At 34.2% G+C, this 16,186-nt stretch overlaps 1 protein-coding gene across 2 annotated transcripts; it reads left to right on the top strand.

Annotated features, from left to right (window-relative positions):
- Positions 1 to 4,073: 4,073 nt before the first annotated feature.
- Positions 4,074 to 7,802, top strand: LOC112756433 (nicotinamide adenine dinucleotide transporter 1, chloroplastic). Of its 2 annotated transcripts, none has more exons than XM_025805025.3 (8): positions 4,074 to 4,659; positions 4,780 to 4,875; positions 5,017 to 5,126; positions 5,701 to 5,749; positions 5,887 to 5,993; positions 6,515 to 6,609; positions 6,703 to 6,886; positions 7,254 to 7,802. In XM_025805025.3, exons 1-8 carry the CDS (start codon positions 4,557 to 4,559, stop codon positions 7,488 to 7,490), a joined length of 981 nt encoding a protein of 326 aa, XP_025660810.1. In that variant the 5' UTR covers positions 4,074 to 4,556; the 3' UTR covers positions 7,491 to 7,802. The 2 variants fall into 2 exon arrangements, with proteins under 2 accessions (XP_025660810.1, XP_025660811.1); XM_025805026.3 differs by having other exon boundaries at positions 4,119 to 4,659; positions 5,020 to 5,126.
- Positions 7,803 to 16,186: the final 8,384 nt, after the last annotated feature.

The following is a 16,186-nucleotide window of genomic DNA, read 5'->3' as shown; positions in this document are numbered from 1 at the left end:
ATGTAGTATTATTTGGAGAACACTATTCAATTAAACAAATATTAATCACTGAAATAAAAGGAATAATATAGTAAAATACAGAACATGGTATTTCAGCATAATGGTATCGCTGCTCAACCCATCTTTTCTAACCTAACACACAACATAGGCCATGGGTTAGACCAAGCAATGGGGGCACAACAACATAATCCAGACAATAACACATTATTAACATCACAATGAACAAAACACACACACCTGCAATGAATGGACTCAGTGAAAATTGGATGATAACTCGTAGGTTGGTTCTGCAAAATCATTCGTCTGGAACATTTCAGACATCACAATAACTAAAACTTGGTTCTACAAATTGATCAACCTCACCCAAAATCTAGTCTCATTGTCATTATCATCTAAATAGCAAAACCCAAGAGACGTAATCCAAAATTTCCCCATCGACAACAACTGATAATTTTTATTAGTCTCTTATGTAATATTACAACGATTTCAAACACAGCAATGTCAATAAATACCTTAATAACTTTTAGTTCGGCTGGAAATCGATTGAAAATAGGTCCAAATCAACTCTTCCTCAATTTCATTTCATCACTCATTCATATGAAAGAAAGACAAGTTTTAAAGTTGAACAAATTTCATTAATAGAGAGAAAATTTTCCGTAAATTCAATCTTTCTTCCTATTAATTTTAAACTCCACAAATTCATAACAGCAATTATCCACATTATATGCATAACAGATCAAACATTTATACTCTGTATGTTCCTACCCACATTGAACACCATAAACATTGCCTCGTGAAATTTGTCATCACTTCGGACCCACCGAGAAGGCACAAACCCCACTTAAACCCAATTTCGAGAGCATATCTCCACCATGGTTCTGGAGACAATACAGGACCGTAAATAGAGACATCGACACCATGTACTTATGTTGACAGTTGCCCTATGTCGTCCATTGTCTCCTGTCCAGTGTACCTCAACTCGGTCAGGACCCGATCTACACTCCTGTTTCGGCGGCGTTCTATCACTCTCTCTACTCCATCGTGCAGCGCCGTCTGCTACGAAGTCGTCTAGTCCAAGCTTTTCTATCACTCCAATCCAATTTAACTCTACATTTAAATTTGCCCAACAAGTTAATAGAAGTTTATTTGTGAACTGGCCCTCATATTTTTCATTAATTTTCCTTTGATCTTTCAAGATCTAAAAGATATTTTTTTTAGGGATAAGTAATTTTTTCGTCCCCAAGGTCTGGGGTCGAAATCAAAATCGTCCCCGACCTTTTTTTCTTATTAAAATTATCCTCAATGTTCAAAAATGCTTTAAAATCATCCTTCCCCGAATTTTTGGACCAAAATACCCATCATCATCATCATTCTTCTCTTTACTTTTCTCACCCCACCACCTCCACTGCCACCAACATTACCACCACAACCACCATCAACACCACCACCACCACAAACACTACCACCAACATCAACACCAAGAACATCAAGCAACATCAACAACATAATACCACCACCACTACCACCACCACCACCACCACAAACACCACAAACACCACCAACCAACACCAAGAACCTCAAACAATAGCAACAACACAAAACAACACCAAACCAAAAAGCAGAAACAGAAAGCAAAAAACAAGAAAGCAAGAAAGCAGATGCAGATGGCGGAGGCGGCGAGACGGCGAGGTTGCGAGGCGGAGGCGGAGGCGGCGAGGAACGGCGACGAAGACGCGGCGGTCTCCCTCCCCTGTGCGCACTCTGTTCCTGATGGCAATGTGGCGTGGTGCGGCGCGATAGACAGTGGCTGTGACAAGGCGACGATCCTGAGGTGACTGGCGCGATGGCGGCGATAGGACGCGGCTCCTCCAACGGCGGCGATCCCCTCCCCCCTTTCCCCTTCCCACTCCTCCTCCCCCACACCCCTTCCCCCACCCCCACCCCGCGTCCTTTCCCCTTTCCCCCCTTCGCCGACGCTGTCCCCCCTCCCCCCCCCTTCCCCTTCCCCTCTTCCTTTTCCCTTCTCCCCTACCCCCTCGCCCTTCCCCTTTTCCCTTCTCCCCTCTCCCCTCTCCCCTCTCCCCTCTCCCCTGCCCCCTCCCCTCACAGAAGAAGAAAACAAATTCGCGGATCTGATGCCACCGAACAACGACAACTCGCGGACAGCGGCGGAGCTTGAGGCCCTCCCTCCCCTCTCCCCCGGATTCTCTTTTTCCCCCCACCCCCCCTCTCTTTCTCGCCCCCCTTCCCCCTTCCCCCTTCCCCCGATTCTCTTTCTCCCTCAGCCTTTCTTTTCTTTTCTTTTCTTTTCTTTTTATTTTATTTTATAATTTTTTAATAAAGGATAATTTGGTAATAAAAAAATAAAATTGGTAAAAATGACGATTTTATAATGTTTTATAAAGTTGAGGATGATTTTAATAACAAAAAAAGGTCGAGGACGATTTTGATTTCGACCCAGATTTTGGGGACGAAAAAAGTACTTATCCATTTTTTTTATCGAAAAAAGCTCCATCTATCATGAGGTCCTAAAAGTATAAGTTAAAATTATAAATTGAAATTTTTTTTATTGTAAGTACAAAGAATTTAAATTTTTAATGTATTTATTTTATATTTATTAAATAAAAAAATTTAAGACTTTCTATTAATAATAAATTTATCATATACCTTTAAAACACATGTTAGCTAAATTTTTCTATAGAATTTAAATTTATTTATTTCCACTAGTTAGCAAGCAGAAAAGGATAGAATATGCAATTTGGGCAAACACAGAGATTTGAAGGTCGTTGATGGCAATTGAGTGTGAGAATTTTCAATTAACTTGACCTAGAATTTGGGGTTCGGATGGCAGAACATCACTTGAGTCAAATTTGCCAACTATATAGGGAATAAGCATGGTTAGCACTCAGCACTTAACAGGCCACTTTGTTACTTTATTAACCCAATTTTGAGGACTCGAATTTATTAGTATCAATCTTCGAAGTTTAGGTAATTGCTATATATTTTTTTATAGATTTAGGTATTTAGCTAATCCGTGTTGTTAGGATTCGTAATAAATTTATCATCAGTAAAATATTTTAAATATTTTCATACAATAAATATAAAATAAATATATTAAAATTTTAAATTTTTTACATTTTTAATTAAAAAAATTTCAATTTATAAATTCAAGGACATAAAATAGATAACATTTTTTATTAATATGAAATGGAAAGAGTAATTAATACTTTTTTAAGACTTTTTTGGGGATTTATTAAATTAATCAAATAAATCACTTTACTAATATATGTATATTTAGAACAAGTTATATTTGTATACTATATTATATATCTTGTTTATAATATTGACAAAAAAAAGATATAAACATACGTACCCTTTTTTTTACATCCCGTTTACAAATGAAATATCTAAAAAATCACGTGAGATTAGATTATTGAATAATTAAAAGAAGATATTTATATTTTATATTATAAGTTAAATTAATTTTAAAAATAAAATTTGATATAATTTATTACGATTTGACTTGTATCCGTTTTATTTTATTTTTTATTTAATAAAATTTTATTCGAATGATTGAAATGTGTATGATATTAATTTAAATTTATTTTTTAATCTAATAATTTGATTCAATTTATTATGATTTGAATTCCATTTTTATATCTTATTTAGATTTTAAATTTAATATTTTTTAATTTAAATCATATTTTGTCCAAAATTTAAAATTTAAAAAAGTTTGTATTTAAAAATTTTAAATTCTTAAATTTTTCTAAAATTTTTTTTTTTAAAAATATCTTATCCAACTTTTAAATTTTAATTTAAATATATACCTATAATTATAGTACCATTCATGACGATGCAATTGTTTAAGTAGCGTAATTTTTTACTTCTGTCATTTGTAGAAAAGATATATACAAAAAAGTTAAATTATCCCAGAAGATCATCTAAAAGGTAAGATAAAATTACTTAATAACATAACTAATCCAAATTATTATCTTTATCTGTTAATTTGTTACCCCAAAAACAAAAAAGATGGCATATTGTTATATGGTGCTGTTTTATGGAAGGGACCCACTAAATAGAGAAGTAATAAATAGGAGGGAGGGGGTGATGAAATAATTAATTGCATTATTATTGTTACTTTGTTAGAGATTGTTGTGGTAAGTGGTAACCAAGAAAATTCAATTAGAGGAAGAAAGCAGAGCCATACATATAAAGCACTAGGCAATTTCGCATAGAATAGAATAGAGAAACCAAAATAAACTCTCTTTCTTTCTCTCTTTTTTCTTTGGCTTTGACTCGCACGGTCTTGGATCTCATCGAAGAACCCTAACCCAATCCGAAGGAAGAAACATCTTCGTTGTTGTTGCGTCGCGTATCGATCGATCCAAAAGAAACTAGCTTTGGCAGCTCCCGAACCAAAACCCCACCTTAGTCTCAGGCCATGCGACGCTGGTCATCGTTCTCCGCCAACGCCCTCTCCCGAGAGGACTCCTTTTTTTTCGCCGCCGATAATTTCTCCGCTTCTCGCTTAGCTTCCTTCTTCTGCACCAGTAGCCATGTCCTCCGATACTCACGCCGCCACACACCCCGCCACTCACGCCGCCCCTAATATCAACCCCAGGGGTCTTCTCTGCAATGCTGCAGCTGGCGCCGCCGCCGGTAATCACCACTTATCTGATTCCTAATGTTTTTTGTTTCAATTTTCTCCCCCTTGTTTTTCAATATGATCGTCTTATTGTTTCTTATTTGTTGATTATTTTAATTTGCAATTTGATGCAGGTGTTATTGCTGCTACATTTGTGTGTCCTTTAGATGTAATCAAAACTAGGTTTCAGGTTCATGGGGTAGCGCAACTCCATAATGGACGTGTTAAAGGTATACCTAGCCCTGCTCTTCTTGGATTCGTTTTTTGTTTTATGTATTATCATTGTAATTTTAGTACGTGAAGCTATTGCAGAGAAAATAAAAAATATGATTAGAGAAACTCAATATTTTATTTATGGGTGATTTTGTCAGCAGGCAGCATCATAGTTGGTAGCTTGGAACAAATATTTCACAAGGAGGGATTGCGTGGCATGTACCGTGGGTTGTCTCCCACTGTGCTAGCTTTACTGCCAAACTGGGCTGTGAGTTCTCCCCTCTGGTCTATTAGCTGCTTATTTCTTTAGTTTTTTTTCCCTCGGTGAACTTAAGAACAAAAATAATATGTTGTTGCTTTAACATTCTTAACTTCAAAGTATGATCTAGGGTTAGACTAGATAGTAGGAGGGGTGTAGATCAGATATATGGAGTCGAAACAGTGTTAAGTATTGGCCTAGAGTCTTTTGATAGTTGTAGACATTAGAAGGCCCAAGTTATATGATATCTCTATAGTTACAATTTTTTGATCAAGCAATAAGGACGGTAGCTATCTAGGCGAAGGATTCTTCCAATGTGGTAGTTTGGGTTTGGTTAAATTTAAATTACCTGCTATTGTCAAAGCAACTTTCATATTACATTTAAAGTCAAGTTCATACAGTGTTTTGATGTCTCAAGCATCGGACGATTCTCTTTTCTAATTAGTGCAGCTTACTATTAATTTATTTCACTGGGCTACAGAAAATTTATGATTAGCCTGCCTATATTCTTTTTGGAAGCAGGATATTGTTTTATTTTATTAAGAGGGATTTATATATGTTGTATCAATTTGTAAACTTGCAGGTATATTTTACCATGTATGAACAGCTCAAGAGCCTTCTTCAGCCTGAGGGTTAGTTCACTGCTTATTACTTTTTTGTATTGAACAAGATGAGTGATTCATGGAGCTTATTTGGTCCGACTTGCACTTTTTTGGGTTTCCTATTTTTGAAGATGTACAAATTATAATAGTTTACGGTATGTACACAGATTGCCATAATCTTTCAGTTGGAGCTAATATGATGGCCGCTTCTGGTGCTGGAGCTGCAACAACAATGTTCACAAATCCACTTTGGGTTGTCAAGACTAGACTCCAAGTATGTTTCCTCAATTCGTGCTTAATTCTCTGCTGATCTATTTCATTATCCTTGCAACCTAGCACTGATAATTGGCATACTGCATGAGTTAGTTAAATGATTTAGTAATATTTGCAGTTTACACTTGATTTGAGGATAAAAAGCTCTTTTGATTAGCCTTGGCCCTCCATAACACTCGCTCTCTCTCTTGCACACACACAAATGCACGCGCACAAATATTCAAAATAATAAGAAGCTCTCTTTAATTTTTCTTGCTTTCAAAATGGGAGCGGGATGGTGTAGATTTTATTTCCTTTCTCGTATACCATTTGTACAACAGAAAATGCTACACAACCAGAAGTTTTGCCAGAAATTTACTGTCCGAATGACATTGCAATGTTATCAATGTTTAGATTAATACCATCCAATTTAATGGTGCATGCAACCATGTTAAAGTATTACCATAATAAGATATAGAACTTTCTATTATTCATTTCATATGTGTGCTCTGCATTAAAAGTTTGCTTCCCTTTTAAATGCAGACTCAGGGAATGAGATCTGGTGTTGTGCCATATAGGAGCACTCTTTCTGCATTGAGGAGAATTGCACACGAGGAGGGTATTCGAGGGCTGTACAGGTTGGTGTTGCTTGTTATGAATGCAGCAGTGTTAATTATGTATAGCATTGCAATTATTAATTTGATGAATTTTGGGGTATTCTTTATCTTCAGTGGACTTGTACCTGCGCTGGCTGGTATCAGTCATGTTGCCATCCAGTTTCCAACATACGAGAAAATAAAATGTTACTTGGCAACTCAAGGTGACACATCAATGGATAAACTTGGTGCACGTGATGTTGCAATTGCCTCATCAGTCTCCAAAATTTTTGCATCAACATTGACATATCCCCATGAGGTATGTTGCTGAGTGATTGACTTAGTTCTGCAATTTGTTGAAGATATCAATACATAAATTTTGATATTCATATTTCCAGATACTCGGTCTTGTGAATAAAATAACGAAAATGACCTTGCCGGCGATTTTTATGTGGAAAATGGTTTAGAACCCATTGTTAATGATTAAAGCACCATAGACATAGTTTTCCTTGTATTAATATTTGGAGCTTGCTGATTTCCTTTCTTTCGTTACCCAGCCTACAGAGCCATGTACCTAATAATTTGGTGTTACTAGTAGCCCAGGCTTCATGAACTCATTAGTAATTATTCTCTGGTTTGACGAAAAAGAGGTAAATAAATAAATAAATACCATGTTCTGTTTGTAGGTTGTACGTTCCAGACTGCAAGAGCAAGGGCACCATTCTGAGAAAAGGTACTCGGGTGTGATTGATTGCGTTCGGAAGGTTTTTCAGCAAGAGGGCGTACCTGGGTTTTACCGTGGGTGTGCCACCAACCTTCTGAGGACAACACCAGCTGCTGTAATCACATTCACAAGCTTTGAAATGATACATCGTTTTCTTGTTTCGGTTTTTCCGTCTGATCCGCAGCCTCAGATTTTGTGATTATTGATCACGGTGGTCGTCTATCATTCATAACAATAGATTCCAAACATAGCTAGTGAAGCTAGTAATCCATCTCTTGGTGGTGCAAATCCCATTCTTTGTGATTTTTTAGGTGTTTATGTATGGTAGAGCCCCCATACGTCCATTTGGAACCCCGGTTTCTCTCGTTAAACTTGTTCAAAGTCATTGTCTTCGTAGGGAGACCGAGGATAATATATATCAGTGATGATGTCGATAAAGATGATAATAGTGGTACACATTCTCATGGTTATTACATACATTGATGATAATAGTATAGTGGTATTATGCATCTCTTCTATGACTATCTAAAAATCTAAAATACTTGACACATTTAACAATCTTGCTCACGTCATCGCTTGACGGCTGACGCCACCTACTAGACTAGTAGTTCGCACGGTGAAATTCGAATAAGTGTTATTCTGTAATTTTTTTTCAACCATTATTTATTTGTTGTTTAGTAGTCGGCCAAGTTTCAATTCTTTTTACGAAACAAAAATTTCTCACCTAGAAAGGCCCTATATGATGGATTCATATATAAGGGTAATAAGCTTTAAGATCTTTTTTGACAAACATTCTTTACAAATATTTTATTTATTAAAAAAATCAGGCTTATTGATAGTCTTCAAGTGAGGCTAATATACGAGACTTAAACCAATATAAATTAGTCTGGCCCATTTCTATCCTAATGGAGAGTCACTTCTCATAACCAGTGATAACAAGTTGCGGGGTATAGTTGTCCCCTTACAATCATCATTCAAATTGCTACTAGAGAACGTCCAGAAATTTAAAAGGTTCTTTGAATTCGCCTCCCTGTATGTATGGTGCAATTTGATTTTTCAAGGGCTTCTCATATCGATTATCTCCTTCAGTATAGGGTTGTGGCAGTTTCCTTCTTGTTTGCATGTAATAATTTAAGCAAGAAAGATAAGTGGCTAGGTGCGATCGCATTGGACTATAACTTGTAGGCTTCCTGGATTATTCAACGCAACTTTGTGACTTTTGGCATGTTTGGATTAAAGATTGGAATGAAAATATATGGTAACATTTAAAACTTACAGGGCAGAAGCTTCCAAGCCCCAAAATATATATGCCATCATAAAGGTTATTGACTCATGAGTAATCACCGCTGGATCATAATGATTATTCTACTCTTAATCATTATCTATTATTAACCTTTTAGACAGGTTATTATTATTTTCATTTTAATTTTATTTTAATTTAAGAGCCTAGGATACTATTTGGAATGGGCCCATATAAGAGTCCAGCCCAGTACATCAGTATAACATTATAACCTCAGAATAAATCATTCTACCGAAAAAAAAAATCTCAGAATAAACCATGACTGAAAAGTGAAAACAATTAATTTAGATTGGTCGAGTAATTAATTTATTCTTTTGCTTAAACAAGTGTTAGAAATTCGGAAAAAAAAAATCCTTAAAAAACATGATTGAAAACATGATAAAAAAATAGATTCATAAAAATTAATATTTTGATATTTTATTTAGTAATAGACTAAATATAAAAAAACCAGTTATAAAAATTTAATTTACTCTTATTTTTTATATAAAAAAATTAAGAAAAAAATATAATAATAAAAAATTTATAAAAATAATAAAATAAAAAATAAATTATATTTTTTATTAGTGTCTTTAGATTTTTTCGATTAAAAAAGATAAAAAAAATATATTAATTTAACATTTCTAAATACAATATTTATTTCTATATCTTATCTGTTAAATATAATTTTATATTTATATATTTTTGTGTTATTATTCCATGTCTCTAAACAAAATTAGCCTATACCATTTACTATTTATACAAGTTTTAATTAATTTAAAACAAAACTAGCGAAAACCACGATGAAGGGGGAAAAAAGTTTTCATGAGTTGAGTTGTCAGTATCAAAGGAACTTGGAATAGCAAACAAAAGAGGCTTTTATTTCCCCACAAAGAAAACGTCAAAGATCAGGGAGGTTTCATTTCCAGCTAGAGAACACGTCTCAATCTGCTTCCTTACCAAGTTTGCTATCTTTCTTACTGTAGATGGATTTTGTTTCCCCGTTACTTCACTTGACTCAATTATATTCTCTTTAAAGTAGGACATGTACCATCCCATAAAGCTCTTCTTGTTTGTCTTTTGCCTTTAGATAAAAGAGAATAATGAAATCATAAAATGGCGGGATCATTACCCCAAATTACGTTTAATTTCTTTTAGAAATGGTTATATTTCTTTTAGATGCTAATATTGTTTGAGCTTGAGCATTACTTACATAAAATTTGGCTATTTCCGTTATATATAAATATAGAAGATATGTTATTTTCAAATAAAATCAGATTAACTTAGAAGTCAATCATAAAGATTTTATGTGTATGTCTATGTAAACAAATAGAATTATGTATAAACGGGTGGAAACTCAAGTACAGTCGACGTGAAGTTGATACTTGAGAGCTATTAAATGATTTGACTCATTTGGCTAAATTTTTATCGAACGACTCTATCAACTTCACGTAAAGTCGCCTGAGTTTTCACCATAAAAAAGTAATCCCTTTTAAAATGTAAATCCAATCCAATTAGAAAAATACTTTATCACACCAGTAAAACAACGGATTAGTCATTGGCATCCGAAATTCGAAACATCCCTGGACGGCTGAATAGGACACATGGAATCGGATTCTTTTGTCAAGTTCTAAATATCAAATCCAAAAGCATGAAAGAAAATGAATAATTTTTTTCCAGCTTCTTGGAGATCAACATCCATCAATACGATGATTATTGAATATTGGTTAAATCAACATCATTAGTATATGTTTCAGGGATGATAATTGATGAGATGAGGTTGATGATAAAGACAAGCGGGTACTAGAATGTCTACCGTTCGGCGTTTCTGGTGGCATAAATACACTGTAAAAGGATCACTGGGGTGAGATCGAGTGGGGATACATAACATTTTTAATCTTAAGAGTTTCATGTTAAATAAATTATTGTAAATTTGTAATATTTAATTGTATTTACTTGTTAATTAGACTCTCTTAAAGTGTTTAGAACGGAGTTAGGATGGGAAGCACTCCTCTAATCTGCACGTATTCAATCCGCTCCAAGAATAATTTGGTAACTTCGGAGCAGTTTGAATATTCCCTGCGGATAGGGTCACCAAATTAATAATTCAGTATACTAATAATCCATAAATAATATTTGATATTATAAAATGTAAAAAGAATAAATATTGTATTCGAATAAAAATATATTTATTTTTGCATATCAGGTTGAATGAAATTAATTTAAAGAGTTTAAGATATAGTAAGATTTGAATAGAGTTAGAATCAAATTTAAAGGACAATTCACTTAAATAAATTGTTTATATATGAATTTTACTCAAATACAACTTTTAAAATAACAAGACGCAAATGCAATTTTTCACAAAACTGTAGAAATCGCTGTTGGCAGTAGCAGTTTAGAGAAGAACGTAAATTGCTACTGACAGTTGTGGTTTACGTGGAGCAGTGGCTAAACAAAAAAAGCTAAAGACAACAATGGTTTTTGTACAAGGGGGTGTGATCATAAACCGCTAAAGGCAGTAACGATTTATGTGTGGTGTATGCATATGGTGCTTGGCTATATATACCCCTCCAACGCATTGAGATAGTAGTGGAGTGCTATTTTTCACAAACGGATGGTGAAGAGAGTTTTCTAACTCTACTGCATTGCTCTGATAAAATTTACGGATAAAGAACCGCTAAACTTTTTTATCCGGTCGTTGAGTACGTTGGCAGATATAAAAAACAGCATATTACAGAAGTTGGAGATGTGTGGGACAAAGTGGGTAAAGAAGTTGTTCTACAAGATTTCTATTGCCATTGTGTCAACCAATGTGAAGTATGAGACGTTTGTGATAGGGTCCGATGAAGATATGCAGGTCTTGTTTCACTGTGTGCGAAGTTTTCCTGAGATTAGAATACCCGAGTTGTTTGCCAAATTGGAAGATGGCGTCGACAGTTCTAGGGTATCAGTGCCGAATCCTTAGTCGACGATGATGGGGTGCCTCAACGTCGATGCCTGTGGTAGCACCTGCTTGTCTGATCCCTGATCCTCCATGTGTTGCAGTTGGTACTGCTACTGTGTCTCGTGGTGTTCCTGATTTTGCAGTTGAGACTAGATCGGATCGAGTTGAAAATGCGATGCAAGACGATGATTCGAAAAATGAGCTGGTCGTCATTGTTGGGGACAGTAATGATGGTATTCCGAACAATCCACATATACCCCATGGGCCATCGGGTTTTGGCACACAACAATATCCTCCACACTTGTCAACCTTGAACTTGGAAGCCATATGCCAACAGCCGGATGTCGATACAACCTTTGGAGCTCAGGGTCTGCATGATGCAACCATTCTAACGGAATTTTCAGATTGGCCAATCTTTTCAGAGTAAGGAGAAAGCTGTGCTGAGCGTAAAGGATTACAGCATCCGGCATGGAGTTGAGTACAAAGTGATGGAGTCAGACCATCTTAAATACCACGAAAAATGCAAGGAGTTTGGGAAAGGGTGCACGTGGATGATATTGTCCATGTCTTATATGCTACAACATACTACACTCTATATTCCAAGGTCTAATACTAAATTATAAATATTAATTTATATATTCTATTTTTCATATTCTACATCTTAGATCCTAAATTTCAAAGTCTAGTACTCAACTATAAAGGTTAAATTATAACTTCTAGCTTTTATACCCTACATACTATTATTCTATTTTACAAATTCTAATACTCAGAAAAAAAAAAAAGCTAACCTCGTCGACAATGACATTGGCAATGTGGACAACGCCATTCAGTCGATATAAGCTCTATTCGTCTGCCATGATGTCCAAGAGAAGGTCAGCACTGAGAAAATTCGGATCTGCTCCCAAAATTCTCCTCCCTCTCCATAACAATATTCAAACTCCACACCAAATGAAGAATCTGCAGTTAGCTTTCGTGGTTTTATACACCCTTTCAACGTAAACCGCGACTACCTCTAACAGTTTATGTACACACACAACAATACATAAACTGCTACTGCTTGTAGCGGTTTATGACCAAGCTCATTTGTATAGAAATCGCTGTTGTCTATAGCGGTTTCTGCTAGCCCATTGTTTCACGTAAATCGTGGCTGTCAATAGCAGTTTACGTATTCTTCTAAACTGCTACCGTAACAGTTTCTATAGTTTTGTAAAAAATTGCATTTGCGTCTTATTGTTTGGAAAGTTATATTTGAGTAAAATTAATCTCTAATTATTTTATTTAATTGAATTGCCCTAATTTAAACCCTACATATTTTGATGAAAATGGTTAACAACAAAAAAAAATTAATCAAAAATAACTAAAATTTGCCTTATTTAATAAATATTAAATAAAATAAATTCTAACGATTTTTGTTTGTTTTTCTAGTATTACCAATATTTTGACCTATCTATTGGCTATTGCCCCTCCTAAACAGAAGGAAAGCAGGAGAATACAATGTTTTAGTTTCATTACCTTCAACCTTATCATTATTTGGTCGGTCCAAAATGCCTAACTCCATCAATGGAAGCGGGAGTGCTATACTTTCATTATTCTTTTTGGAATGCTGGGCATCGTGCCTCTTTAGAAATGGCATGTTATAAGAGGATATATGGACCATTTTTATTTCAACACTAATATTCCATTACTTCATCATACCATGACCCTGGCCCTTTACTTTTTTATTTTCCTATCTTCCCTTTTAGAGAGTTTAATTAAACCCACGCCTATTGCTGTACATTTTTTAATTTCATTTTTCATCCACTAATTATTCCTAAAGGAAGTAATGAAGGAAAAGCGTACCCTTGTTCCCTTATGTTTATTACATAATTAATTTATGTCTGGTGTAATTTTAAATTCTTGTATAGTATATATGTTTTGCTTTCCCTAATTAATAAACTCATATGATGATGAAAGCTTCTACTTTGACAGCAAAAATGGGCTATAATGGTGACTCTTTTACGTTGTTGTTTTTAGGATCCTTCTTACCAAAGCCAAAGTTATCCTCCGATATTAAAGTCACCGCTATGATGAATACAGTAAGTGACAATCTTCTTTTAGTTTGGGGTCATCGAATATAGATAGTGGCCAAAAGTGTTCACCTGCATTTCATAAAGGTGCATACTATATGGTAAAAAAATAATAGTAAAGAAACAAAAAATCATCTTTATAAATAGTTAAATTTTTTTTTTAAAATATATCTGTTCGGGACTTTGGGTGCCGGACGGGTAGGAAATGCTCCTTAGGTGAGAAGGTGGGAATTGATTAGGACCTGAGTCTGGTGAGCGGAACGCACGGACAGACGACCTCCTGAATTGTGACGTGAGGGGGGAGCCACCTGCAATAACATTCCGACGCCTAAGTCAGAAATGGTGCAGATGGTGGTAAAAGAGTAAAAGAGGTAGTGACGTACCTTGGAGAAGGGGTAGGACCCTCCCCATATATACCCTATCAGTAGGGTGGGTCCCACAGAAGAGATCTCCTTCCTGAAAGCTTCCTCAGCCAGCTGTGGCTGCCAGGAGGTAGGTTTCCGCACGCGATCCGGACGCGGGGTCCACTTAGTCGGTTGGCCGGGTCAGATTGGACAATGACTCAGCCGAACCGGGCCAGAACAATATCATTTTATTTTTATTAATTTTTTTAAATAATTTATACATACTATTCTTCATTCTTTTCACACAAGCACTTCTTAGTTATCCTTTTATAAAAGAAGAATAACATTTTGGGGTAGATTCTTTTGTTCAGCTTTATACTCATAAGTATTGGAATGAACAGAGTACAAGAGTTTCCATTAAATTCCTTATAAATTTTGTTAAACTTTTTTATATATAAAAAAAGGGATGAAAGATAAGAAGAGGAAGAATAAGATGTCAACCACATCCGCACACTATTTGTCCTCTTTCAACACAATCAAGAAAGAACTCAATCATGGGAGCCAACTTTTTTAATTAGTATTAATCAACTTTATTTTAATCCTAAATTTTAAATTTCAATTTTGAGTCTTAAATCGTCCAAAAAATAAGATTAATTTACAATAAAAAATTAACTCTCTATACTTATTCGGTGAAAAAAGAATCTTAGTATCAAAATTATATTTAACAATATCCATTTATTCATTAATTAAATCTTTTGTATTTTAAGTATTTAAATGGTTAATATTTGAATACTATACGCTAATTCATTTATTTCATCAATAAATTTTTTTTTTTTACCAAAGATAAGAGACTCGAACCCGCAACATCTTAAATGAGTATGGAGACTATGCCATTTGAGCTATAACTCATTGGCATTTCATCAATAATCTTGCATTATGAAAAAGAAAAGAAAGCATATATATATATATATATAAAGATGAAGCAGGGGAACAACAAAACTGAAATTGGATATAATAAATGGTGCAAAGAGGGAGTATAATTGTTTTGCATAAATAAGATGATGAGAAGAGGAAGAGAGGGCATGTGCTTCAGTTGAGTGATGTAGCTGGCCATCTACAGAGTTGACAGCATGAACATGCACCAGAAAGTGATGGGAACCTCACAATGCAAAGAGAACTACTCATGAATACAATCATATTTTATGGGTAGCAGCTGGGCTCACTTAACATGTGAAACTCATAAAGAAAAAGTGCTAGTACTAATAAACACATACCTTTAATAACCTTTCAATAATTATATATCTGTAACTCTAAACTTTATTTGCTTACATTAATTTCTAAAATTATGGATCAAAATTAATACCTTTTCTTTTTGAACCATTAACCACTTTAATTTGCAGGTCCCATATGTATAATTAGTCTACGTTTCTACTATGCATTTTTTGGATTGGACCTATAATTAGAGGGGAAGAAAATAAAACCTAAGGTTAGTTGCGATCTGATTTATATCTAAACTCTAAACATACAGTAGCTTTTTGGCCTTTCGCTGTGAATGATTATTTCTTTTAAACTGTATTTATGACTTGCTAATTGTTTATTAGTGTTAGTGTTAGTGTAGGTAGATTTTGATCAAGCAAAAAAGATTGTTAGTGTTTGATCATTCTTTGAAGAGTAAGATATTTTATCTTTAATGCTCTTCCTAATTTCATTTTCTTTGCTTTTGATGCTAACTTGAGAGCAAATAGTTTCTCCAAAATTGTTTCAATGTAGTTCTATTCTTCAATCTAAAAAAAATGTTAAAAACAATTATTCTAAAAAAATCAAGATCAATCTAAAAATAAGTTTACTCTTTAAACCAAAGTTTGAGTTAAAATAATAATAAAAAAGAAAACTGCTAAAAAAATCTACCATCTATAAAATCTTAATTTAATGGAACTAAATTAGTTAAAATCAGTATTTTAATTTTAAAAATGATAATGAGAATTTAATTTTGAACCACATGATGTTTATAATATTTTATACTATTATTTAATTAAATTTACGTTGTTATTTAATTAAGTAATAAATATAAAATAATTATTTTTAATTATATAATGGTACATGATGAGATATTTGCATATAATTTTTTTTATTTTTTATGGTGTATGAAAATTAAATTTTAAATAATTACAAAATCTTTTTACATTTGTCTTTTTTATTTTGAGAAAATTATAGTTGAAGGCTTTCGCAATTCACATGGTAACGGATTTGTCACGCGCTTACGTA

The sequence above is a fragment of the Arachis hypogaea genome, chromosome 16, assembly GCF_003086295.3.
Source record: "Arachis hypogaea cultivar Tifrunner chromosome 16, arahy.Tifrunner.gnm2.J5K5, whole genome shotgun sequence".
Lineage (NCBI taxonomy): Eukaryota > Viridiplantae > Streptophyta > Magnoliopsida > Fabales > Fabaceae > Arachis > Arachis hypogaea.
Note: the sequence above shows the minus strand (reverse complement) of the source record. Positions and strands in the feature narration are given on the sequence as shown.